The sequence below is a fragment of the Mauremys mutica genome, chromosome 3 (genome assembly GCF_020497125.1).
Source record: "Mauremys mutica isolate MM-2020 ecotype Southern chromosome 3, ASM2049712v1, whole genome shotgun sequence".
Taxonomy (NCBI): domain Eukaryota; kingdom Metazoa; phylum Chordata; order Testudines; family Geoemydidae; genus Mauremys; species Mauremys mutica.
In genome coordinates, this window is record NC_059074.1 from 170,291,308 (window position 1) to 170,316,430 (window position 25,123).

The following is a 25,123-nucleotide window of genomic DNA, read 5'->3' on the forward strand; positions in this document are numbered from 1 at the left end:
CCTATGGCAAAAAAAAAAATCTTCTCTTGTAAAGCATATTTCTTTTGCATCAACAAATTTTGCATTCTATGACTACCTGCTGCTGCTGGCTTGTTCGGATGGAAAAAAAAATCTTTCTGAAAATGATGGAATGTGTTGAAATCTACTGACAATAAAGAAAATCCATTCTTGTGTCTCAACATCACTCTGCTTTGATAACGTAGAAACTGAAGCATGCAGCTCAAAATCTGGAGCATGTTTCCTCAGTGCATGCTATTCACAGCTGTGTAGCGAGTTTCTCTTCCCTTTTAAATCCCTCTTCTTTGCTGTTGTATTAACAAATCTGCAATGTACACATTCTGTGCTGTAAGATTGTATATACTTTGGTTTCCCTTTGCACTGCCCTTAGATTTTCTATCATTCAAATGGAAAAAAACAAAATTAATTGGAAATTCTCATACTTTTTCTCATTATTATGAGATCAAATAAGCTTTAATCAAAGTGCCTTTTCTTAATTTGCTGAAAAAAATGCATTACAGAAATCTTTTTAACTGATTCCAACTTATCAGAAATCTCCTATTAAAACAATATGAACAACCTTGATACAAAGGCTTCATAAAAGAGCAGCCAGGAAATGCTTCATGACAATATGAAGCACCAGTCCAGATTCAACAGTCATTGAGAATGAATGCCTCTTGTGTATACAGTGATGATGCTTTTAAAGGCAAAATATTTGCTAATGGGGTTTATTGTACAGAAGTGGTTCTAATCTATCTGTAATTTCAGTTGTGACAATGTTTTCCAAAAACGAATCAAATCTTTGGCAAACACAACTTGCAGTGCAATGATACACTCTGCAAGTATCCTTACATTTTTATTTCTTTTTTCCTGGTGTCCTCCCATGTAACCTGAGACTGGACTCGCCTTCACCCATATCGTCCTGGCAAATGATATATCCCAGAGGCTCTAAATTCTGTGAAACAAGTTGGCAGATGCCATATAAGTACCTAGATAGATGGAAAATGGTTTAATTAATCTGTGTGTGGTCTGGGCTTTCACGAAATGATGAGAGCCTACCTAGATAACTTTGAAGAGTGGAGCAATATGTTGCATTGATATGGATCAGAATCAAAGGAATACCAGAGATGGATGATTCAACTGACATTGGTCTTGTCTGTAGTGGAGGGTGGAAAAGCGGGTAGAAAATGTGTTCACTAACATCTTTAAAATAGCAGTGTTAAACACAGTTCAGCCTTTAATGTGCCCTAGGACAACTGTAATTTTAAATGTTTTATCTGGTTGTGGTAAACCATACGGGACCCCCCACTGAGGTTAACATGACCAGCCAGCACATTTTAAAACACAACCTAGACAAAGACAAGTTAAGTGCCAAGTTGTGTTTAACCTCACATTAGTTAACACATTTTCTAATTATGTTTTTTTCTCCAAGTGGATATAGCCACTGTGAACCAAACCTCCTAGTTACAATGTACTATGCAGAGCTGGCTTGGCTATACAGAGAGGTGTACATTCTTGTGTGCGCTAATTGTACATGTGGACTCTGTTGGTGTGCACTAAAAGCTCCATTAGTCTGGACAACTGCCCACATAAGTATCACTGTCACAATCAGCTCCTCTGGCTGTCTGACCAGAAAGGCCAAGGATTTCACAGGCAAGCAGTGCGCTATTTTCAGAGGTAGTCCCTCCACTTCAGGACTGAGACACCCTTGGCACAATGGGGTTGGGGAAGCCTATGTTGCTTCTGTCTGTCTTGTACTTGTTTTGCTGTGCCTCTACGAGGTACAGCTCTGGTGGGGGTCTACACTTAGGGCAGTGTGTAGACTATGGACGCTGCATGCCCAGCGAGCCTGGGTGTAAATAGCAGTGTATGCATTGAGGCATGGCATAGTTGAGTAGAGTGCCATACACGCTTGAACCCCTAGGGTGTATATCCTACACAGGTCCTCTGCATGCCCAAGCAGTGCCTCTCCACTGCCAGTTTTTAGCAGTGTAGTGTCCCGCTGCAACCCACTGCCTCCCTGCTGTCAGAGCCTTTCATTGCGATATGTAGCTACACCTGAAGTGCCTTTACTCTACACGCCACCATCAGTGTAAATATAGCCTATGTTACAGCAACCTCTGTGGTCTACCCTATGGCCTGCAGTGCTCCCTGGAATGTCCCCAGCACTCCATGCTGTCACCCCACCCCAACACACCCTTCCTGCCCCCTGTGTGCCCTCTCTGCCAGGGCTCGTGAAGGGATCCTATTGGGTTTTCAGAGCCTATGCCAGTGGAAAGGAGACAGCACAGAGGTGTGTCTCCATGACTGGCAATCCAACACCTTTAGGAACAGTAAAAATTCACTATAAAAAAATCTGTGCAAATTTAAGTAGTTTCTTTCTATTATATATTGGAACCTAGCTCTTAACCTCCAAAAGAACAAAACATTATTACATTTTGTTTATGTCCCCTCCATCCCCCTTTGATTTTTAGAAACATTAGAATCTGGTGTGTCATTTTTTTCTCCCATGAATTTTGTGGAGAGTTTGATCTTAATAGCTTTTAACTTAAGCCAAGAGTTTTAAACGGTCTGAGTAAAAATCTCTTTCCTGTCACTGACCGAGGTTCCTGAAGGTTGTCAATTCTTATGCTAGTTTTCTAGGTATCTATAGAATCTCCAGGAAAAAAAAAACGGGGAGATGAGGCTCAATATTTTAATATTAAAAAAGCAGTGGGGGAAAAACCCTCAAACATCAAACCAAATCCCCCACTAAATAAATAAAAATCAGGTGTGTCCGTTTATACTTATAAGTAAGTAAAAAACATGCAGGCATACTCACCTCTTCCCCCCCACCCCCAACACACACGCTGTATACCCCACAGGTCAGCGTGTAATAATCCTGCAATGTGCTGAGCACTCTGGCCCTGGTCCAGCTAAGCATATAGGTACCTGTCTCACTTTAGCTCACTTGGAGTACTCCCAGGCTTAAAGAAGGCACAAACTGTAATTTGGACTGAGATGAATTAGTAAACCTTAGCGGCCTTAAAGGGAGGAAGCAGTGCCAGTTAAGAGCCCAAACCCCCTACCATTAAAGTCAATGAGTTTTTCCATTGGCCTTTAGTGGGGTTTGGATCAGGTCCTAAGAAAAGAAATCAAATACACACTGAGATACTGGTGACGCTTTCATGGGAGAGCTGGATGAAAGATGACAACATGGTGCTGCTTTGCACATCCTGGAATTATTCTAGTATATGTTTTTTACTCAATCTTTTATGATGTCATTATTGTGAAGTAAATTATTAGTGGTTCAGGATTCCATACCTGATTGTAGCAGAAAGTCACAAGGTAAGCTTCTTACACTTCTACATCTTAGCACTACATTTGTCTAGCATCCAGAGTTCTATTATCTTGTGAAAACATTCTTTTCCATTGACGTTATCTCCTAATTATAAAGGTGCAAGGTTTGAGGTAATGACTGCTACAAGAAAGGAGAATTAATCTAAATGAGTCCCTGAAGGAACAGCACCTTTGACTGCAGCATGAGATTCCTAGCATGGAAAATATGTTTCTTCCCCTTTAAAAAATGGTTAAGTGTTGAAAAAAAAAGCTCAGCAAATATACATTTTGAAAAAACGTTTTACTCTTAGAATCTGTAGAATAAGTAAACTTGTCCTGAGGGGCCTAAACTGAGAGACTAATTCTGTTTCTACCTCCATACCCTCCAGAGTGTAAGCTCTGATCTCCTTCCCTATCCAGTTCATAGGCTTATCCTGCTATGCCACCCTATCCAAAAAAAAAAAAAATCTGATGTTTTCTACAGCCTCTCGCCACCCCATGAATGACAGAAACAGAGCCCCTCAAGTGGACAGAGATCTTCATAGTCTCTGCAAAACTTACCTTTCTCGCTGCATTGCTCTCTCCTCTGTGCTGCACTGATGTTTCAGAGTTTTCTGCACTAACTTTAGTGTCTGAATGGTCTTAGTGTGTAGCACCATGCAAAGCACAGTATAACGGTTTAATTTTAACATGAGCAAGGCATAAATAATTGTATCAGGGTTCTGCATTCCTGCTGGAGCAGATGGGAAAAATAAAGCACTCTTGGCCGTAGCTGCTGCATGGGCATTCTGTTGAGTAGCCCTGGGTATAATATCTCAGCTAAGGTGTTCACCTGTTACAGATGGTGGCCATGCTCCCTCTATTATCACTAACCCCACCAACATTACCTCTGTCTTCTCTGAGTTGAGTTGAAGCCAGTTAGCCCTCATCCAAGTCCTGAACTTTCCTAGACCCCAGCTGGGCCAGACATGATAAAGACAAGGATGATTCAGCAATGATGATAGCATTTTAGTTAATATTAGACCTTTAAATATTATTTTTGCCTGCTCCAGGAATTTTTTTCTCCTTTTGCTTCATTAATCTTTGTAAACCAAATTCATAGAACAAATTCCAGTGCTGGAAGGCATATGGCCTATTCCGTGAAATCCAACAAAAGCATGTGTGAATTATGCAGGTGCTTACCACAGCATTATTAGGCCCTTAGCTAAAGTTGTTCTATTAAGTTCTTTACCAGCAGGTGTTTATAATCACCTAGCAAAAACCTGCATTTTCTTATTTCAGCAGAGACGTGATTTCAAGTACTAACCATAAAGTATTCAAATTTATACACCCAGAAGGATGGAGCATGGTGCCAAAGACTCTGTATATCTTAAAGAAGATAAAAATAACTTTTTTTCATTGGGATGCCAGGGTTCTTTTTTATGACTATAAAGTCTAAAGTGATAGCAGCTCTGTGCATGACTCACTTATTCACTTTATAAAAAGTACAATCCCTAAAGACATTTTTGTATGGCAATAAATTAAATACCATATGTGAAAGAATTAATGAAAGACACACAGTACATTCCTAATTTTGTTATTTTTAGTAATTTTCAGTGCTTCGTTAATTCCTAATACTTTTCTTTCCTCTTTGTCTTTACCATCATTTTACTATTGTATAGACTCTGGACTCAGTCTTGGAGCTCATAAGGACAAAACTCGATGTTAGCATGACTCATGCCTAAGGGAAGACTACAGAGTTGGATTCTCCAGGCCCAATTCACCATTTCACCATCAGATACATAGAATCATAGAAATGTAGGGCTGATTTTGTCCCTGCTCATGTTTCTGCTATTCTTTTGTACTCATCCTTAACAATTTGTCTGTGTTTCCACTTTATTTTTTGTAGGATTTCTTTTTGATTTCCAGGTCATTAAAGCGCTGTTGTTGCAGTCGTATTGGCCAATTACTATTCCTCTTATCTTTCCTTGGGATAATTTGCTGTTGTACCTTAAATACTGTCTCTTTGAGAAACTGCCAACTCTCCTGAAATTTTTTCTCATGGGACCTTACCTGCCGGTTCTCTCAGTTTCTTAAAGTTTGCTTTGTGCTTTTTTGAAGTCCATTGTCCTTATTTTGCTGCTCTCTCTCCTTTTTTATAGAAACTTGAAGTCTATTATTTCATTCAGAGGGGTAGCCGTGTTAGTCTGGATCTGTAAAAGCAGCAAAGGTGCCACAGGATTCTTTGCTGCTATTATTTCATTATCAATTTTACCTATGTTGCCTTCCATCTTCAGATTTGCAGCTAATTTCCTCTGTTAGTCAGAATTAAGTCTAAAATAACTGCCGCCCTGGTTTTTCCTCCATCTTCTGAAATAAGAGGTTGTCCCCAACACATTCCAAGAACATAGTGGACATTTTGTGTTTTTCCATTTTACTTTTCCAACAGATAGCTGGGTAGTTAGTCCCCCCATTACTACCAGGTCTTGTGTTTGAGGTATTGAGGTTATTTGTTTTAGAAATGCTTTGTTCACCTCCTCCCTCTGGTTTGGTGGTCTGTAGGTGATGGACACCTACCATAATGTTGCCCCAGTTTTCCTCCTTTTATCTTCAGCCAGAGCTTTCAATGTGTCTGTTTTCACCTTCTTCTGGACCTCAGAACAAGTGTATACATTCTTAACCACATCTCCTCCCTGCCTGTTCTTCCTGAACAGATTATCCCTCTCTATACAGATATTCCATTCATGAGATTTATCTCACCAAGTCTTTGTGGTGCCAGTTAAGTCATAATTTGCTTGTGTACTAAGATTTCCAGCTTTTTCTTTTCATTCCCGATACGCCTTGCATTTGTATATACACATCTAAGATGCTGAGCAGATTGTATTCCCTCTTGTTGGTTCTATACCCTATCATAATTTTCCATCCTGACCCCCCTTACAACTTCCAGGCCTTTGTCAAAATCATCTTTTTTTAATATTTGCTTGTGGGATTTTGTCACTTGCCCCCTTAGGTTATGTCTGCACTTCAACTAAAAACCCATAGTTGGCCTGTGCCAGCAGGCTCGGGCTAAGATGCTGTTTAATTGTGATGTAGACATTTGGGCTGGGACTGGAGCCCTGGTTCTACGACCCATAAGGTGGGAGAGTACCAGAGCTCAGGTTGCAGCCTGAGCCCAAATGTCCACACCACAATTAAGCAGTCCATAAACCGAGTCCTTTGAGCCCGAGTCAGCTAGCATAGGCCAGCAATGGTTGTCTAACTGCAGTGTAGACATATCTATAAAGTCTAGTTTAAAGCCCACCTCACTACGTTGGTGAGTTTAAAGCCCTCACTAGGTCCTTCTTCCTCAGGTAGATCCAATGTTGAAGTCACTTGTGTATCTGAGGGTACAGTTGGACCCTTTCTGTTTGTCTTTGTATGTTTTATTTTTTGCTAACTTTCTGTTCTCTTAAATGTCACCCCCACACAGAGATACTAAGGGAATCAATGAGTTTTGCCATTGGCTCCAGAAGAGCCAGAATTTCATCTGTTAAGCAGGTAGATAGCACTAGATGTACTGAGCTTATGAAACATATACATTCAACATTCATTCCTCTGGCCCTTGATTTTAGCTATACAACAATAGAATTTATTCCAGAGCAACTGCTGATTGCTTTCTGCTATTTCACAACGGTATGTAATGGAATTGTTACTTGTCTATCAGTAGCCCCCTCTGCCAGCTGATTCATGTGTGAAGAAACAGTTTTATACTTACTTTTAACATTATTACGTTTACATTACAGTAAAACTATTAACCCTTAAATATCCTTTAAGTGCTCTTTAAAGAGTGAAGTCATTACACATCAATTTATTTCTTTTAAGATAGATTTGGACTGCCTGGGTGGCACTTTGACAACATTTTAAAATAATAAATTTATACTTTTACTGTCAAATTCTTCCACAGTGGAAAAACTGCAGCCACTTTTTTTTTTTTATGACCATAGTGGTTTGGCTGAAGGTGCTGTGATGCAGGAAGCATATCTAACTGGAAACTAGCTTCCAGATCTTTGCTCCCCAGGATAGTGTATGTATTCCATTCTTGGATGTAGAGCTGAAGGGAGGGAAAGCTGTTGGGAAAGAGGCTAGCATTAAGGAAAGAATCATTTCACGTAATGAAAATGCTGGAATCTCTCTTCCCCCTGGCCAAAACCCCTGCCTGGAGGTGGTCGAAGACAACTGCATATGAGGACAAAGTAATAGGTTGCTGAATCAAATTAACTGTAGATTTCTGTAGTGCATAGCTGAGCTGTTTTTAATTTTACAGTTGTTCTTTTAGTTTGTAAATGTCAGGATTAGCTTAAAAACACGCCAAAGCACAGTATGTATGATGTAAACAAGTGGGGTTGAGCCATGTGTCCTATGGCTTTTTCTGTCTTAACATTTTAGAGTTCACTGAGTAGACAATATACAGCAGTTCAGATGACAGATGGAAAGGATTAATTTGTAAGGGAAAGGGATTTTAATGATTGTCTAGATGGTGTTCATCCAGGGGCAGCTCCAGGCCCCAGCACGCCAAGCGCGTGCTTGGGGCGGCATGCCGCGGGGGGTGGTCTGCCGGTCGCCGGGAGGGTGGCAGGCGGCTCCGGTGGACTTCCCGCAGATGTGCCTGCGGAGGGTCCGCTGGTCCTGCGGCTTCGGTGGAGCATCCGCAGGCACGCCTGTGGGAGGTCCACCGGAGCTGCGGGTCCGGCGACCAACAGAGCGCCCCCTGTGGCGTGCCGCCGCACTTGGGGCGGCGAAATGGCTAGAGCCGCCCCTGTGTTTATCACCGTGGTATCTGAGCACCTGCTTGGTAGTGATTACGCTTATCTACTCCAATGATATTACAGAGTTGGATAATTTTGATGCTTTCTCAATACGTCGAGCAGATTTTCCCCTTCATAGAATTGTAGCAGTTAGTGATGACAAAGACTGGTGAGGCCTTCCAGTCTGTCTCCTTAGCAATGAACGATTGTTCTCTACAGTACATTTTCAAATATTTTGCCAGTCTTGTTTTAAAAGTACAAAGTGATGTGGGGTTTCCCCCTTGCCCTTGGGAGGCTATTGTACATGCTGAGACATCTCATTATCAGGCAGGTTTGCCTGGTGGTGGTGGGAGGAGGGGATTTTCCCTTTCTTGTTTCCATCCCTCTGCAGTTTATATCATTCAAATATTTGTAGGCAGCTTTCATCTTCTCTTGAGACCCCTACCCATTAGTCTTCTGTTAGCTCATCTATAAATATAAATTTCTTTAATCTTTTCCTCCTGTGTTACTCCTTTGAGTCTCTTATCATTTTGGTTAGTCTCCTCTGCAATCTATCCTGTTTGTCAGTAGTCTGGGACTGTGATTCTCGGAAATGAATGCAGTGTTTCAGGTCTCTTTGCAGCTGGGCTATTACCCCTTGCCCACGGCATGCTGACTTTGCGTGTGCAGCCCCAAGCTGAATTCAGCATTTGTTTTTTGGCTGCCATATCACTTTGCAAATTCATGTCTAGCTTGCTGTCCAGTTTCACCCATCGGGCTCTTTCACCATTGTCGCATCCCAGATTTCTTCTTTCCATTGAATACCTGCATTTGGACTATTTTCTCCCAGATTAAGTAGCTGGCATTTTTCCCGGATCAATCTCATTTTCTTACTCTCTGTATATATTGCTCCTTTATAGAGCCCAATCAAATCCCGCTGCAGTGAATGGAAAAAACTCCCTTGCACCAGGCCCTAGATCCCTATATTTTACTTTGCTACTATCTTCAGTTCCCTCCCAATTCTCTGTCCTGGACCCTTAAAATTCCACATGTCTTGCAGGTGATTTCTTGCCCTGCAGGGTGAATTCCACTGATTAACTTTGCGTTCCTATAGAAGAGGCACACGTCGCCTCCTTGCAGTCAGATGGGAGTTTAAGACTCCATGTCTATAGTGTCAGCACATTTCATTAACGTATTCATGCTCCCTCTTCCAGATAATTACAGAGATGCAGTTTTTCCTATCTCATATCTAGAGGAAAGAACTATCCCTCATTCTGTTTGCTTCTCTAGCTTTCATCCAATCTTCCTATACCTCTTTGGGTATTTGTACACTGGAATAAAAGATCTGTGGCCCAGCTCAGCTGACTCGGACTCAGGGGGGTTAGACTGCGGGACTAAAAATTGCTGTGTAAATATTTGGGCTTGAGTCTGGGCTCTGGGACCATCCCTCCTCGCAGAGTTACAAAGCTCGGGTTCCTCCTGTTCCATCTCCTGATGCTGGTGTAGTGAGGGGAAAGGCATATGGTCAGCATGCCCTAGCACTCCTCAGCTGCTTTTCCATACATTAGAGGAACTAATCTAACACAGTGTTATCTTTGAAGGCATTCTCTCCCTCCACCCCTAAATTTGCATTCTGTAAACTTGAGCTTTAGTTGAAGATGTATTGTCTAGTATGTTGGCTGATGAAATTACATGAAATTCCTGATGATATTGCTCAGTATTTGGAACATACTGTGACATTTGGCTCTTTGCTGAAGGCATCTATGCTGAAGGTAGCTTTTGCAACTTGGCATCTTTAACTTTTCTGTCATGTAGAAACTGAAATCAAAGATTCAACTTTGTGCCAATTCCATGTTTTTAGGACCTACCTTTTACCTTATACTTTAGTCTTCAGTGGGATACCTTTTTTTTATCCTGTGTGATACAGCAGGGTCAGGCAGCAGTGAGAGAGTGGTCGAGGGGAGATATATAAGCCCTAGGCTAATGAAGGCATGGTTTGCTGTAGACTAGGGAAGGTTATTACAGGTTAATTGTAGCACCTGTAGCCAATTAAGGCCCTGTCAGGAATCTAATAAAAAAACAACCCTGCTTCAGGTGGACAGTGTGGAGCAAGGATTGGAGTTTGGAGGTGTGTTGCTGAGAACTGAAAGACCAGAGAACCGGAGGAAGGGAGACTCCCTCCCCCAGCATCAAGGACCAAGGGTAACCCTACCCAAAGGGGAAGAGGGTAAGAAACCCATAGGGGTTGAGAGGGGCTGGGGCTCAGAGTGAGGAGCAAACCCAGACCCCTTCCCCACTTCCCTTCTCTACCACCTTCCCGGGCTACTAGCAGGGCCCTTGGTGCCCCAAGAGCAGGGGCAAGGGGTGGCGTCCTCCCCCCACACACACCAAGAAAAGCATGACACCCACCATACCAACATCGGCCATTTTGTTACACCTATTATAATTGATCCTTTTCATCAGAGTGTTGTATTAAGGTGTAAAGTACTGATGCTTGTGGAGCAGCTTGTCTTTCCTACTTTACTCTAGCTCATTTCCAGCATTCTCATTTGTAATGCTCTTTACAATAGGATTGCACATGTAACTCCTTTTAACAATAACAACAATGATGCAAATAAGAGATAATAATCCATACAATGTAGGAACTGCATCTGCAACTGAATTATTGTGTATACAGCTGAAAATGTTTGCCTTAATTCCAGTATATATATATTTTTTTTTGACTTCTCTGGTCCCTGATCATACCAATTCTAGCTCATTGTTTTTCTTTTCCTTTTCCTTTTTTTCCCCCCTATATTTGGGGGGACGTTTCAAAGTCCTGCACAAGGATTTAGTAGCTGTCAAGATAAGTCTCTGCCACTTTAATAAGTGTGTTTCTGCATAGAATGGTGAGTCAGAACATCCCTCAACTAGGTTGTAATACAGAATTGTCAGTTCTGTATCTACTGCCTTCCTAGGTGATAGGGAAATTATGTTTTTCTATTCAAAGTTCTTTAAAGTTTCTCCTCTTGTCTCTTCCTGATCACCTACTTTTCTGCTTTGCATTACCCTAGGAAATAGCTAGCTCTTCCTAGAGACTACTGGAAGAGGTGGTAAGAGATGGAAAGAGAAGAAATGTTTGAGATAAATTTGAAATATCTCTTTGTACCCAGAAAATTGTTAAAACTTTGGGAGGAAACCAATAAATTTCAGTTTGTTCTTCCACATGCCAATTAAGCCATATAAATTAAAAGGGAGTTAAACTTCTGGTTTTCATAGCTTGTATTTACAGGAATTTGGCCCTGGGCAAATACATTCTGTTTGAAAATGTTTTTGTTGATATGCTGCCATCTGTACTGTTTCAAAAGATTTTGCATTAATACTGTCATTGCCCTCAGGGTTATACCTAATGAAATTTTATGGTCTCAGACAGAAGGAGGAAGCAAAGAAAACGCTGTGGTTTCTTTTTTTCAAGGAGAGGCTTGGTCAAGTGATATTTGATTAATACATCTTGATTAAATACATTAAAAAGTGTATCCTTAGAATAATCTGGAATATGCACAAAATACCAGCAAAGGCCAAAAATGCAGTGTCTTTCAGATAGGAAATGAAGAGAGCTACTCTGTATCTGAGGATGCTGTAGATAACCTCCCTTCCCCAAAGCCTCACATTATTGCACTCCTCCTTTCTTGCTTCGGTAGCAAACAGTTGGGGAGTGAGCGGTGCCTGGAGTCATTTTGTACTTTTAGGACTAGCTAGCTAATCCATAAGCACCAAGAAAATTCAGTCTTTAAACAGGAATTTAAGTTCTCACTGTGAGTGCTTGTTTGTAAATGGCTGGAGACAATACTGTATTTGTATGTTAAATTATGGAAGCATGAATACAAGATTTTCATAAAAGGTTCATTTTTATTACCTTAACATCAGTGGATAGCCAATATGGTTTTGTCTTTGTAGAGTGTACATAATAACAAGTATGTTGAAAAAAAATCAGTTAAACATATGACTTGTTTAGAATAATTATCTAAACAGTTTCAGACCAGTTGTAGCCTGTGTCAACACAAAAATATAACTAAGTAATACATATCTCTGGTAAAATAAGTGCAGTTCTAGTCTGGCTACTTGGAAATAATTCTCAACTTTAAGCCACATTGTCTACTGCTGCAAATGGGCAAAATTCCAGTGAGGTAAGTGGAGCTGCAGCCATTTACACAAGCAGAGAATTTGGACAACTATTTTTATATTCATTCTGGCATTGTTTTGATACCTGCTTTATTACAATGAAACTAAGTCGAGCCACTTAGTATTCTTGAGAAGGCAAAACTTGTATGCATGGGTTAATTTCATTTGGACCCAGTAACTACTATTCATTACTTATAGGAATAATTGGTGCAATACTGCAAAATTATAATTTTCAGTGACCTGTGCCCTTTGGTCACTTTTATGCTATCTTTCAGTTGTGTTAAGAATATTGTGAAAACCTTGCTTCATTTGATTCCAGTGCTGGGAAGTTCTACTTTTAGGACTAAAGGCTGCTTGAAATTCAAGTTAAATGAATTCTTGACGTTTCAGATGGCTGACTTGAGTACATTAAAAGTGGCAAATGCATCATGAAGTCACGTTCTTTGAAATCAGACGACTTAATACATTTGGTTTACTGGAATCTACTTTGACTGCTAGTTAGACAACAAGAAAACAAAGTACTATAAATCAACAATAAAAGTTGTTGCCAAATAATAAAGCTAACTGCTTTAAATTAAATATGTCACACAAGCAGTCGAACTGCAGCTTTAACAACTCAAGTGTAACTAGCTCGTGATTCAGATATTCAGGTACACTGATTCATCTGTCAGATTAGTCAAAGGATTTTGGTTTAGAATGAACAGAATACTTAAATTCAAGTACTCACCTCATCAAATGACTGAACAATCACCTCATAAAACAGGTGTGTCAAATTTGTTAGTCATTTACATAGAGTAGGATCTTGAGGTACTGTCACTCTGTTTGAAAGATCTCTTTGGGTTTCTTAGCTGGTTATTAGATTTCTTTGTACACTGGTAAATGCAAAGACAGTAAAAAGTGTATTATCTGGCACTTTACCAGCCAGAAAGCTCTATAAACCACCATTTCTGATCTTCATTGAAAGTCCGGTTGGCGCGGGGCTGGCAGGCTCCCTACCTGGTTCCGCATGGCTCCCCAGAAGCAGCAACATGTCCCTGCTGCTCCTGTGTGGAGGAATAGCCATGAGGGATCCAGAGTGAGGGAGGAGGTGTGGGGCCTGGGCTCTGGGAGGAGGTTTGGGTATGGAAGGGGACTTGGGGCAGGGAGGTGCAGGGTGCCGGATCCAGGTGGTGCTCACCTTAGGCAGCTCCCTGCAAGCTGTGATATGTCCCCGCAGGTGGACATGTCCCCTGGCCAATGGGAACTGCGGAGCTAGCGCTCGGGGTGGGGTGGGGCGAGGCAGGGGCAGGGGCAGCATGCAGAGCCACCTAGCTGTGCTTCCGCCTAGGAGCAGCAAGGACATGTCACCACTTGCAGGGAGCTGCCCAAGGTGAGTACCACCCAGATCCGGCACTCTGCATCCTCTCCTGCACCTGTGCCCCGAGCCCCCCCCCATCCAAACTCCCTCCCAGAGCCCGTGCCCCAACCCCCCAGCCTTGCACCCCCTCCCACAACTAAACTCCCTCCCTCTTAGTTATCCAGAATGTTTTACTTATCAGCACACCCCATTTTCCCAACATGTTGGATAACAAAGCTTTTACTGCATTAAATTATGGTAAATGTAAATTTTGTCAGCCTGGATGTGTTGTTATTTCTGTTACGGTACTATGGTATTATTTATATAGTATCATAAGTATGCATGGTGCTTTATTGACAAATACAATGAGAAGAGCTTTCTGTAGCGAGCTTGCAATCTAAATTAATGCAGTTATTTAGTATGTTTTAAGATTTGATTGCTCTGTGATTTGTTAGAGATCATCATGCCATAGAAGCTGGCATAGTGGTTCAGCTTGGTTATTAAGCTCATAATTTTTCTTTTGTCTCAGTGACTGAGTTGGTCTTCCTTCAAGTCTAGTTAGGCTTGTCACAATATGTCCAGATCTAGTAATTACTAGTGTTTTCAGGGGCCCAGTTTTATTCCACAGAATTTCAATCAATCCTAATAATCCTTTGAATTCAGTAGGAGCTTCCTCAGGTATTCTAAGGTATTCACTAGATTGCCAGTTCTCAGACTTAGTTGTTTGGTTCTAGGAGGAAACCTTGACTAACTCATTTTATTTCTAACATTATCCATGCTCATTCTGTCTCATTCATAACTGGAAATAGATTTGTTATCTTGTTTCCAATCTTTGTTCTCTTACAGTAGTTTTATTATTTTGTGTGTGTGTGTAGAGTTTACTAACAGTTGGACATCTTTCTTTGACTGGGGACATGGCATCATTTCAATGGCTGAAATCTTTCTTTGGAAATAATGTCCCCAACAAAAGTCAGTTCTGTAACCCCTAAAGCACATTTCTCTCTATTTAGTTTGAGGTTTGCAGCTCTAGTTGCATCCAGGACTTCCCAAAGTCTATGATCATGCTCCTCTTTTGTTGAGCCCTAGATGATGATGATGATGTCTATTGAGGTGTCAACATCATGAATATGTTTTTAGATCATATGTATGGTTTTGTGGTACACTTCTGGGGCTGAAGCTATGCCGAAGGGTAACCATAAGAATCTATAGCTTCCAAATGGGGTAATAAATGTGCATAGCTTTGAACTTTCTTCGATTCATTTTAGCTGTCAAAACCCTGAGGATGCATTTGATTTACTGAACCGTAATCTCTTTTCTGCTTGGTAGTTTGAAATGTTCTCTTTTTATAGCCTTGTTGAGGTCTCTGAGATCTAAGCATATGCATAGCTGGCTGTTACTTTTCTCTTCGATGACAAGGGAGCTCACCCATTCTGGTGGCTCCTCAATTTTTTGTATTACTTACATTGCTTCCATCCTTGCAAGCTCAGCCTTGAGTTTATCACAGAGTGCAAATGGAACCTTTCCACATGGATGGATAACTAGAGGGACCTGCTTGTTTATCTGAATTATATGTTCACCCTGCAAGCAAAACCAACCATTGAAACAGGCCATGATATTCCCGAAAGAGTGCCTCATAGCCAGGTTCAGTATTATCGTGTAGTGAGAGCATCTGTTTAACCAGACTGAGTTTCTCACATGCAGCCAGGCCTAAAATTGGTGTCACCTTCTTTGGCACCACAATGAAAGGGAACCTGTACCTGTTTTTATGGTTGATGCTAGCAATGTACCTCTCTTTCACTGGTATATTTTTTCCAGAATAACCAGTTACTTATATTTTTGTTGGTTCTAGTTTTGATCTTATATTCAGCCTCTGATAATCTTGTTCAGACAGAATATTAACCTGAGCTCCTGTCATAGGCAGTATCCTCTGTCATAGGCAGTATCCAACCCCTCTCATCAGGCTTGGTAGATTCCAGTACATCTGTGGAAAAACTCCTCAAGATTGTCTTTGACTAAATACACTTGACTTTTTTGCATTTAGGATCTGCAGCATTTTGCAGAATAATTATTCTTCCCACATTTATGACAGTTTCCCAAAGGCAACACATTGTTTGGGACCATGTTGTGATCCACACCTTCCACATAACCATCTATATCCAGTCTTCTCCCTAGCAATGGTTTTCATACCAATTCTGGCTATATTCTTTAGTACTTAGTACATGGATAACCCTGTCTCAGCTCTTTGGCTTGTGCTTCTGCTGCCCTGCATATTTGGAGAGCCGTTTCTAAAGTTAAATCTCCTTCAAGGAGCAGTCTCTCCCTTAACACATTGTCTTTAATGCCACAAATGATTCTGTCTCTGACCAGAGACTCTGGCAACTCAGCCAAGTCACAAGCATGAGCGTCGCATAGGCTGGGGAAGACTATGCCTCCCCAAACAGCCCAGCATGGCCCTGTCCACACTCCTCCCCAGAGTCCCCTCCTGCTTGCCCTTCTCCCTTGGCCCCAGCCCAGGCAGGCTGCTCCTCGTCAGGGGCAGCCGGGACTTGGGGCGGCTGGGGCCACCCAATGCGGGGGAGGGAGGCTGGAGGCGCTTGGGCTGCCCATCCTGGGCTTGGGAGAGGGGAGGAGGCTGGGGGGGTCCGCGTGCTGCCCACCCTGTGTTCAGGGACTGAGGCTGAGCGGTGTTCAGGGGCTGAGGGGCTGGTGGCCACATGGAAGGGGGGAACTCCAGCAAGGGAAGCATGTGCTCAGGCTGTGGGGGGCGGGGCCTGCTGGGGGCTAGCCTCCCCCAACCAATGGTTCACCCACTGCCCATGGTCACAGATTTTACTGAATTTCCATAATTCTGTGACATATTGCTCTATGGTGTCATCAGTTTTTTGCATGCATGTAAGAAAATCATGTCTCTAAAATGTTTCATTCTTTTTTGGCATGTAATGCTTCTCAAATTTAGTCAGTAAAAAAAACTATAAATACAGTAACAAAAATAACTTTGTGCTTTCACCTTCTTCAAACTTAAAGTTGTTATAAATATCCAGTGCTTCCTCCCCAAAAACATGCAAAAAGATAGATGATTTCCCTTTATCATTTTTCTCCTCTGCTGCTGTGGCTGCTAAATACAATTGAAATCCCTGTCTGAATTACTTTCCAGTTCTCTACAACATTGCCTGACAATTGCACACTGGAAGAAGGTTGCAACGCATCCATTTTTTGGCTTCTCCCCCCCCCCCCCACTTCTTAAACTAGTCAAGCTACTATTATGCTCACCAAATACATGCCAATGCCTCTGTGCCTGATGCTTCACCTGTTTCTCTAGTGCCTCCCTTTGTCTCTGTTTTCAGTTGCAAACACGGACTTAAGGTCACAATCTCTGCAGTTTCCTTCTCATTCAGTACTTCTGACACCTTGTAATGATCCTGGGGTTCATTAAATAGCAAACCAGTGAATGAGAAAGGAATAAAACTTTAATAAAAGGAACTGGAGAGCTTCTGTAGTGAGCTGCTACACACAGCCAGTGACCTGGCCTCTCATGTTCAAGAATGATTTAAAAACATTGCTTGGTCACTTGTAAAAGGCTTGTCTTGAGGTTTTTCTTTCTTACCAAGATATTTTTAAAAATTAATCAAACATATTAGTTTGGAATTGGCAATATTAATCACTTCAGGTGTCATTATGCCACTTCTCAGTGCCATAGTGCTAATCCATCAATGCTGAATAGTTGTGCTTCCACTCTTCCCCTATTTGTCAGCAAGCTGTAGGATCCTATTCACTGGTTCAACTGACTGCTGTGATCTCTGAGTGATCGTATTAACTATTAGGATTTCCAGATATCATACTCGGGAACATCTGGGAGTTCTGCTGTTGGTGGAAGATAAACTCTGTGTGGGGGTGGAGGTTGGTTTATAGCTAATCAAATTTGTATATTTTACACTGAAATATTACATTACATTTTTTAGTTTGTGTTGTTCGTGATATTCACCATTGACATTAATTACTGTTAAAGGGGAAAGATACTGAAAATAGGCCATAAATTAAACCATAATAAGTAAATCATTTAGGTTAAGGCCTGTTTCTCAATTACACTAGGGCCCCTGACATTGCTCTTAACACTATCAGAGTGGTGTACAGTGCCCATAGTGTAACTCAGAATCAGGTCCTTGATATATTTTAAACTTCATCAGAAATTGTAATTGGCACATTGTGTGGAAAGGACTCCACTGGGACCATGGTTTTATCTAGTGGTCACAGCAAGGGAACCTTTAAGCAGGCTTACTGTCTGTTACTGACTCGCTGTGCCATTTTGGGCAAACCGTTTAGCTTCTCTGTACATCAGTTCCCCCATATGAAAAATGGTCCTCAAAGAGGAGCTGTGAGGCTTAAGTCATTGTCTGGTAAAGCATTCTGAGATCCGTTCATGAATACGTGCTATGGAAGTGCACATTATTTGTCACTGAGATATTTTCAGTAGAAGTGATAGTATTGTTAGGAAAAGTGATCTATTCATTTCTACTGAATGTTCAGATTACCAGAGTACTTGAGTGATTTTAATGATATCCACTTGACACATCATTTTGTTGTTGTTGTTGTTATCTATTTTAAGATGCTGATGTTTGGTAAATATTATTTATGATAATTCCAACTTCAGATTTTGAGATAACTTTGAAATTTAGGTTTCATCGGGTATTTGTATAAAATGATACATGCACAGTTATCCAAAGAGTTACCACAAATGCATTTATGGTAGCAGTAACTGTGCATGTATAATTGTGTAAGTATAATTTCTGAATACACAAATTTTACTTGTCCTTTATCAAACTACATTTTGTAAGATAATCATAACACTGTAAATATATTCTTTGCATCTCTTATCTTAATATTGAGGAATTCATTAGAATTGAACACGGACAGTAAAATCATTGCAATTAATATTTTTTTGTTTCAACAGAGGGAGAGTATATTAAGATGTTCATGCGGGGTCGACCAATTACAATGTTCATTCCTTCTGATGTAGAAAACTATGATGACATTAGGACAGAACTGCCTCCTGAGAAGTTAAAACTGGAGTGGGTGTATCCTTATCTTGTGCATCACTAAATATTTGCTGCTGTTTTGTGATTTTTTTTTCTTTAAAAATCTAATCTCATGTTTTTTCTTATAATTATGGAATTGGTTTAAATCAGAAAAATTAGTTTTCCTTCACAAAACAGTTTTTTAAGTTTACTCGCACTACAGAGTCATAAAGATAGACTTAATACATTTCCATGCACTGAGCAGACATATCATATACTCCTGTATTTATTTTTCTGTTGAAATTAATTACATCTTTATTTTAACTAGGGAAACAAAGGAAATCTCAAAATTGTTGCATTAGAATATGATTTCCAAACAGCAAGATTTTGGTTTCAGACACATTCATGTACACTCTGTGTAATGGAACATTGTGAGACTTTATTTTCTCTTGGTTTTTAGGAGATTTTGATGCAGTGAAAGGTGCTGAGTGAAACCCCCAAACCTTCTACTATGTTAATCCATAAAGCAGGTAGAGAATGAGCCACTGAGTGCAAATTTCCCCACGTTTTGCATCATCAATGCTCTTGAACCCTCAAATGAAGGGATTTGCTTCTAGGGGCTGGTCTGCATTATGAAATGGTATTGTGTTTGTATTTGATTGTGAAGAATGAAGTTAGATGACATAATTCTGATCCCAATTTTACATCAATGTAGACTAGGACAGTTTATATGCAGCATCATGGAGTTAGTCTGTTGTGGGAAATGATGCTGAACGTGATTTGTCCTGTTCTGCACTGACTCACCCGTAAAAGTTGTGGTCAGCATTGTGTCAGCTAATTTGATTCTTCTCCATTGGATTCACATTGGGTAGACAAACTCCTAGGACATACTTCCGTCCAATAATTGGTTGCTCTGCTGACACTGCCCAAACTGCCAATCATACTAGTGGCATTGATGATGTGAACGGTCGTTCACGTCTGTCAGGTTGTCTGCCAGGGATCAAGATGAAAGGACCCTGTGTCCTAGTACTACTCCCTATAGACATTCTGTCATTAGATGTGTCATTTTAGCAAAGTAAATTAAACTGCTCGTTCTTTCCTTTTGTCCTGCTGCGTAATAGATAGCTTAAAGGCTGAGAATATCAGTGCTTTGGAAAGAAGCTGTGGAACCTACATCCACTGTAGCCCTGAGGTTATGAAGAGGGAGCAGTCCAGTCCAGGGAGAGAGAAAGACGCCATAGGGCAGGCAACCAAAGGAAGGGGCACCAGACTGGTTGAGAGCTAATCCCCAGATGAACCACAAAGAGGCACCCCAGCAGATGAGTAGAGAAACCTGTACCAGCGCCTCTAAGAGACAAAGCTTCCCCACTTGCAGGCACCAATTCTGTGTATAACAAAAAAGAAAACCATTGGCAAGGAGAGAGGGAACAGCATTAATGTTGGGAAAACACAGAAAAAATGTCTCAGAAGTATGCAAACAATAAATAAACAGAGAGAGAGAGTATGTGTATTTGAGGGCAGTGTTCTTTGAATCAGTTTCCCACCTTGCTGAGAGAAAGTCCAATGTCTCTTTAACACACCACTCCTCTTTCCCTCCACTGTTTCATCTGCCAAAATTTCTAGCTTTCCACTGATAGCTTCTGCTGTGAAATGCCTATTTACACCATCAGGGTTCAAAGCTCAATCTGCTTGGTCCCTACTGTTGTTCTAGGTTGAACATTCAAAGGTGTCAATCCAAATAAACCTTTAACATGCTACACATGGCAACAAATATCTACTCTTCTCCACAGAAACTGCATTTAGAACAGAACTCTTCATAATGTGGTAAAGAGTTAATGTTATGATTGGTCTGTCATGATCAATTCTGGATGTTCGCTGCTAGTCACTTCCCTATTATTAGGATTTTCATTAATGCCATCAACAGACAACATTTCCCTTATCTGTTAATTTCCTTTCCCCATCTCTAGCTGTCTGGTGGGACAAAATACTATTGCTAGGAATGTTTGATATATTGTGGCAAAATAAATTTAATGGGTAAGGACATTTGTCTTTAGTTTTCATAATTTAACAACCTCATCTAAACGGTATCTAAACAGTATGCCTGTCCACTAGGAAGAGAGCTCAGGCTGTCAGTTGAAGACATCACCTCTCTCCTCCTAAGGTATAGCCACAGTTATTATCCAACCTAGCAGCCCTATGGTTTTATTTTAAAGGAGGGGCTGGTGGTAGAGCATTCTCTGAGCAGAATCTTTGACTCTGAATTTCACTTCCTGCCTGCCTAGTTGACCAGAGCCCATTTTTGGAGGCTTTCAGAGCAACACTGCAAGAGTCTCTTAAGGTACATCTACACTGCAATAAAAAAAATAGCAGTACCAAGTTTCAGAGACCAAGTCAATTCACTCAGGCACATGTGGCTTTGGCTGTGGGGCTAAAAATTTCAGTGTAGATATACAGGCTCGGACTGGAGCCCAGTCTCTGGGGCTATGTCTACACTACAGCTGGGATCGACACTCTGAGATCGATCCACTGGCGGTCGATTTAGCAGGTCTAGTGAAGACCTGCCAAATCGACAGCAGATCGCTCTCCAGTCGGCCCCTGTACTGTACCCCCGACGAGAAGGTAGGATAAGTTGACGGGAGAGTTTCTGTCATCAACCCCCCATGGTGTAGACCCCACAGAAACTCAACCTACGGTACTTCAACTCCAGCTACGTTATTCATAGCTGGAGGTGTGTAGCATAGGTAGACCTACCATGGTAGTGTAGACATAGCCTGAGATTCACTCCTGAGTTTCCCAAGCCCGAACATCTACATGGCAATTTTTAGCCTCACACTCCAAGCCCTGACAGCCCGAGTCAGCTAGCTGTGGCTGTGCCATAGGTCTTTTATTACAGTGTATTCTCCATACTTTTCTGGGGGATACAGAGAAGTGAGAGGGTGCTGAGGTGGGAAGTTGTCATTGACGGCCAGGGTGATAGTGGGGAAGGTATTTTAGTAAATCTTTTTTTTAAGGTTTTATAGATGTTATTTTATATTCTGGTAAAGTTAGTATTTTTAATTGTATGTAATTAGCCTAAGGATTGAAACAGGAGCAGATAGAGTACATTAAATAAACATAACCTCCTTACACAGGACACCAAGCAGCTATATGGCAACTAGGTTTTAGTACTGCTGAACAAGGTTGGATTTGAAATTGGTAAAGGCTCTGTATCCCATTATCAGCACAGGTACCCACCTCTCCCGCCAATCTCCCACACCCCTTGACTTAATATGGATTGGGTAAATGTACCTGTCTAGCCCTATGTTGTTCTTTGGTCTTATTTTTTAATGACCTTTTTATATTTAAAGTTCCATTTCCCAAATGATGGAGCTGCTTTGCAGTATTTTGCCTTTTTCTGAGACGCATTTGGAATTTTCACACACTTGTTTTAAGAGGCCCAGTGGAACTGATACACTTGTACTCTGGAATGCAAAAGTACAAAGTCTGCTGTCTGACGCAATTCTGTTGCTGTGAAACACGTTAAGGCGGTACAGTGAGTGCTCCTATTACCTAATGAAATTTCACATTTACACTTTATAAACTGACACTGTTTCATTCTTCATACTTCTGCATATTTTTATGTATGCTTTCTTTTTCTGTTAATGGGCACAACTTACAGCATATTGGTTTCCTGAACTCTTTTGCATGTGCAATATTTTTTTGTTAAAGCTACATATTAGTGCAAATGTAATGAGGATAATGTCTGGTTCAGAGGTTCACAAGGGAAATTAAAAAGGAAAAGGTATTAACATTTGAGAACTCCATAGGGAAACCTTTTTAAACTGATCCTCGTAAGCTATTTTATTAAAAACCTTGACTTTTTAAAAAAGATATGGGTATCGTGGAAGAGATTGTCGAGCCAATGTATACCTCCTTCCTACTGGAGAAATAGTATACTTCATAGCATCAGTAGTTGTATTATTTAACTATGAAGAGAGAACTCAGCGACACTACTTAGGTCATACAGACTGTGTTAAATGGTTGGTATATAACAACTGATTATAAATGCCTGCGTGTGTGTAAATATACCGTAATTTATTGTAATGCAACTTCATATTTATTTAATATCCTCAAACTGAAGAGGCATTTGTTGCTTTATTATTATTTTGTCATCATTGTCATTTTTATTATTTTCCATCACAGCCCTGCTTGGAGGCCCTGATCAGAGCTCCACTGTATTAAGCACTGTACAAACACATGACAACAAGATAGTCTTGGATTTAAACAAAAAGTGATGGGAATACACAGACATGGGGGAGCAGTGTAGTAGAGGCAGGAATAGCAGCATAAACTAGCCAGGATAGTGGTCAAAGTGGTCATCAGCCCAGCCAAAGCCAGATGGGAGTGATGTGCAGACATTATGGCAAAGGTAGGTTTTAAGGAGGATTTACAAAAGTATGAAGTTGGGTAATGGCTTTGCAAACTTTGATAGGGAGTTATTCCTAAGGATTAATGCATAGCCTGGGAGTCAGCACAAAGATGCTCATGTGGAAAGCAGACAAGCAGACAGTCAAGGCCAGTATCATTAGCAGAGCAAAGGCAATGGTTGACTTTGATTAGATGTTCTATTGGAAAAGTAGCGTAGGTTTATCTAGTGGAAGGCCATAAAGGTGAGAAGAATGTTCGATGTGTTGGTGAAGTGGTCTTTCTGTCTGTACAAAATATGTTGTCGAGACCCTTATTGTTTTGTGACTTATTCACTGTAATCACTTCCTATGGCCTGGATGCCTCCAATCTTGCCCCCTTTACATTCAGTCAGAATATTGTGCTAGACTGATCTTCCTGATCCATCTTTCTGACCACATCAACCCTCTGTTTGCCTCCCTTGCCTCTGTTTGGCTCTCTCATCTTACTGATGTTACAGAGAAAGTGGATGAGAACTAAGTCAAAGATGACACCCAGATTATGGGCCTGAGATTCAGGCAAATTACTTTCAAATTACTGTATCTGGGGTGTTTTACACCTGCTAGAAAGCAGTATAACATGCACATGAACAAACCATGCCTTATACCAATTTATCCTTCTACACTAAGAATTTTCGCCAGTGTGACTTCATGGGTGGCTCATCACCAATGGCTGAAATATTTATAGATGAGCCCTCAGAGTCCTGACCCTGGTGGTCTTTTTTGGTTCATGGTTGCTCTATGCAAAAGTATATTATAATGGTCCAGATATTTGCCAAAGGAGGCTAAACTCTTTAGATAACAGAGACCTGAACTAGTATGACTCAAAATTTGTCAAGACTGTCTCATTGAAAGTCTGTGGGACTTATGATCCTAAGTTAAGTCATTTTTTTAAAAATAAAACTTAGGCTCCTAAGTCACTTAAGCACTTTAGAAAATTTTACCCTAAATCTTTTCTTTGCTCCTGTGTGCATATTTTGTGTGAAACTTCTGTTCACACAGATAAAAGGACTACAAAATGACATCTCACTTTGAAGAGCTGTGATGGCAAAAGCAGGGAATTAGAATGTGGAATATCCCTAACAAATATCTTCCATGTTGACATTATTTCTTAGCCTTGCAGTTCATCCAGACAAAATTAGGATTGCAACAGGACAGCTAGCTGGAGTGGATAAAGATGGAAGGGTGAGTAATAGAGCTGCTGAGGAATAGTTTCTTGTTTGAAAATCAGGATAAAACATACATAGTTCATTCTTTTCATCCCTCGATCCTCTATTTATGATTTTTGTGTGTGTTATGTTTAGATATATATTTAGTTTTCCTATTTTTAAGGTGACAGTGAATTCCTCTAGCATAAGAAAATGAACACAAATCAAATACACAACTGCACATTACAAAGAGCAGAAGTTTATAAAGCCTTTTTTCATGTGGTATGCATCACATATTTCTGCTTCTCTCTCCCACACAAATGTGGAATTTGCAATCAGCACAAAGAGGGCCATAGGACTTCAACGCTTAGTCTAGTCAGTCTTCTCCACAAGGAAAGAGATTCTGACTCAAACTAGAGGCCCCCATGTACTCTTATGGCCTTGAGGAAAAGGAAACCTAACTTCATGAGCTATGCAAGCCTTGAGGGTTTGGCCAGCTGCGCAGCAAGTTCACCCAGCTGAGTGAGAGTACCCATAAACAGTCCTGCATATGGCTGTTAAACTGCTCTCTTGGAATTTAAACGATCAGTTCATCTTTACTAAGTTGATATTGCTAGTATGACACACAGTAGAATTTTATAATGAACATCTTTGCAATTCATCCCATTTTGCTGCAAAGAATAATTGTGATTTTATTGTTGGTATTGTTTACAGTTTTATGATTTCCATTGCACGGTTGTTGAAGTAATCCTTTTAGAATTGTTTTCTGTCAACATCATGATTTATTATCTTTTTGTGGTGAATACTGACTTTATTCTTAAGCCATACTAAGCCATTTCATCGTGGGCTGTGGCCTTGTCAAATATGTGAAACCAAGCAGGTTTGGGCCTGGATATCACTTGGATGGAACATCACCATGGAAAAAGCTGCAGCAGGAAGGGGGGTGTAGGTGATTCAGTTCTCTAAC

General features: G+C 40.8%; 1 protein-coding gene across 4 annotated transcripts in view; it reads left to right on the forward strand.

Moving 5' to 3' along the window:
- Positions 1 to 25,123, forward strand: part of EML4 (EMAP like 4) — a 259,496-nt gene that overhangs the window by 174,668 nt on the left and 59,705 nt on the right. For all 4 annotated transcript variants that reach the window (XM_045009994.1, XM_045009992.1, XM_045009993.1 and 1 more), the window contains 3 exons: positions 18,503 to 18,626; positions 22,436 to 22,585; positions 24,124 to 24,193. In XM_045009994.1, the coding sequence (XP_044865929.1) occupies positions 18,503 to 18,626; positions 22,436 to 22,585; positions 24,124 to 24,193 (344 nt within the window). The remainder of the gene's footprint in view (positions 1 to 18,502; positions 18,627 to 22,435; positions 22,586 to 24,123; positions 24,194 to 25,123) is intronic.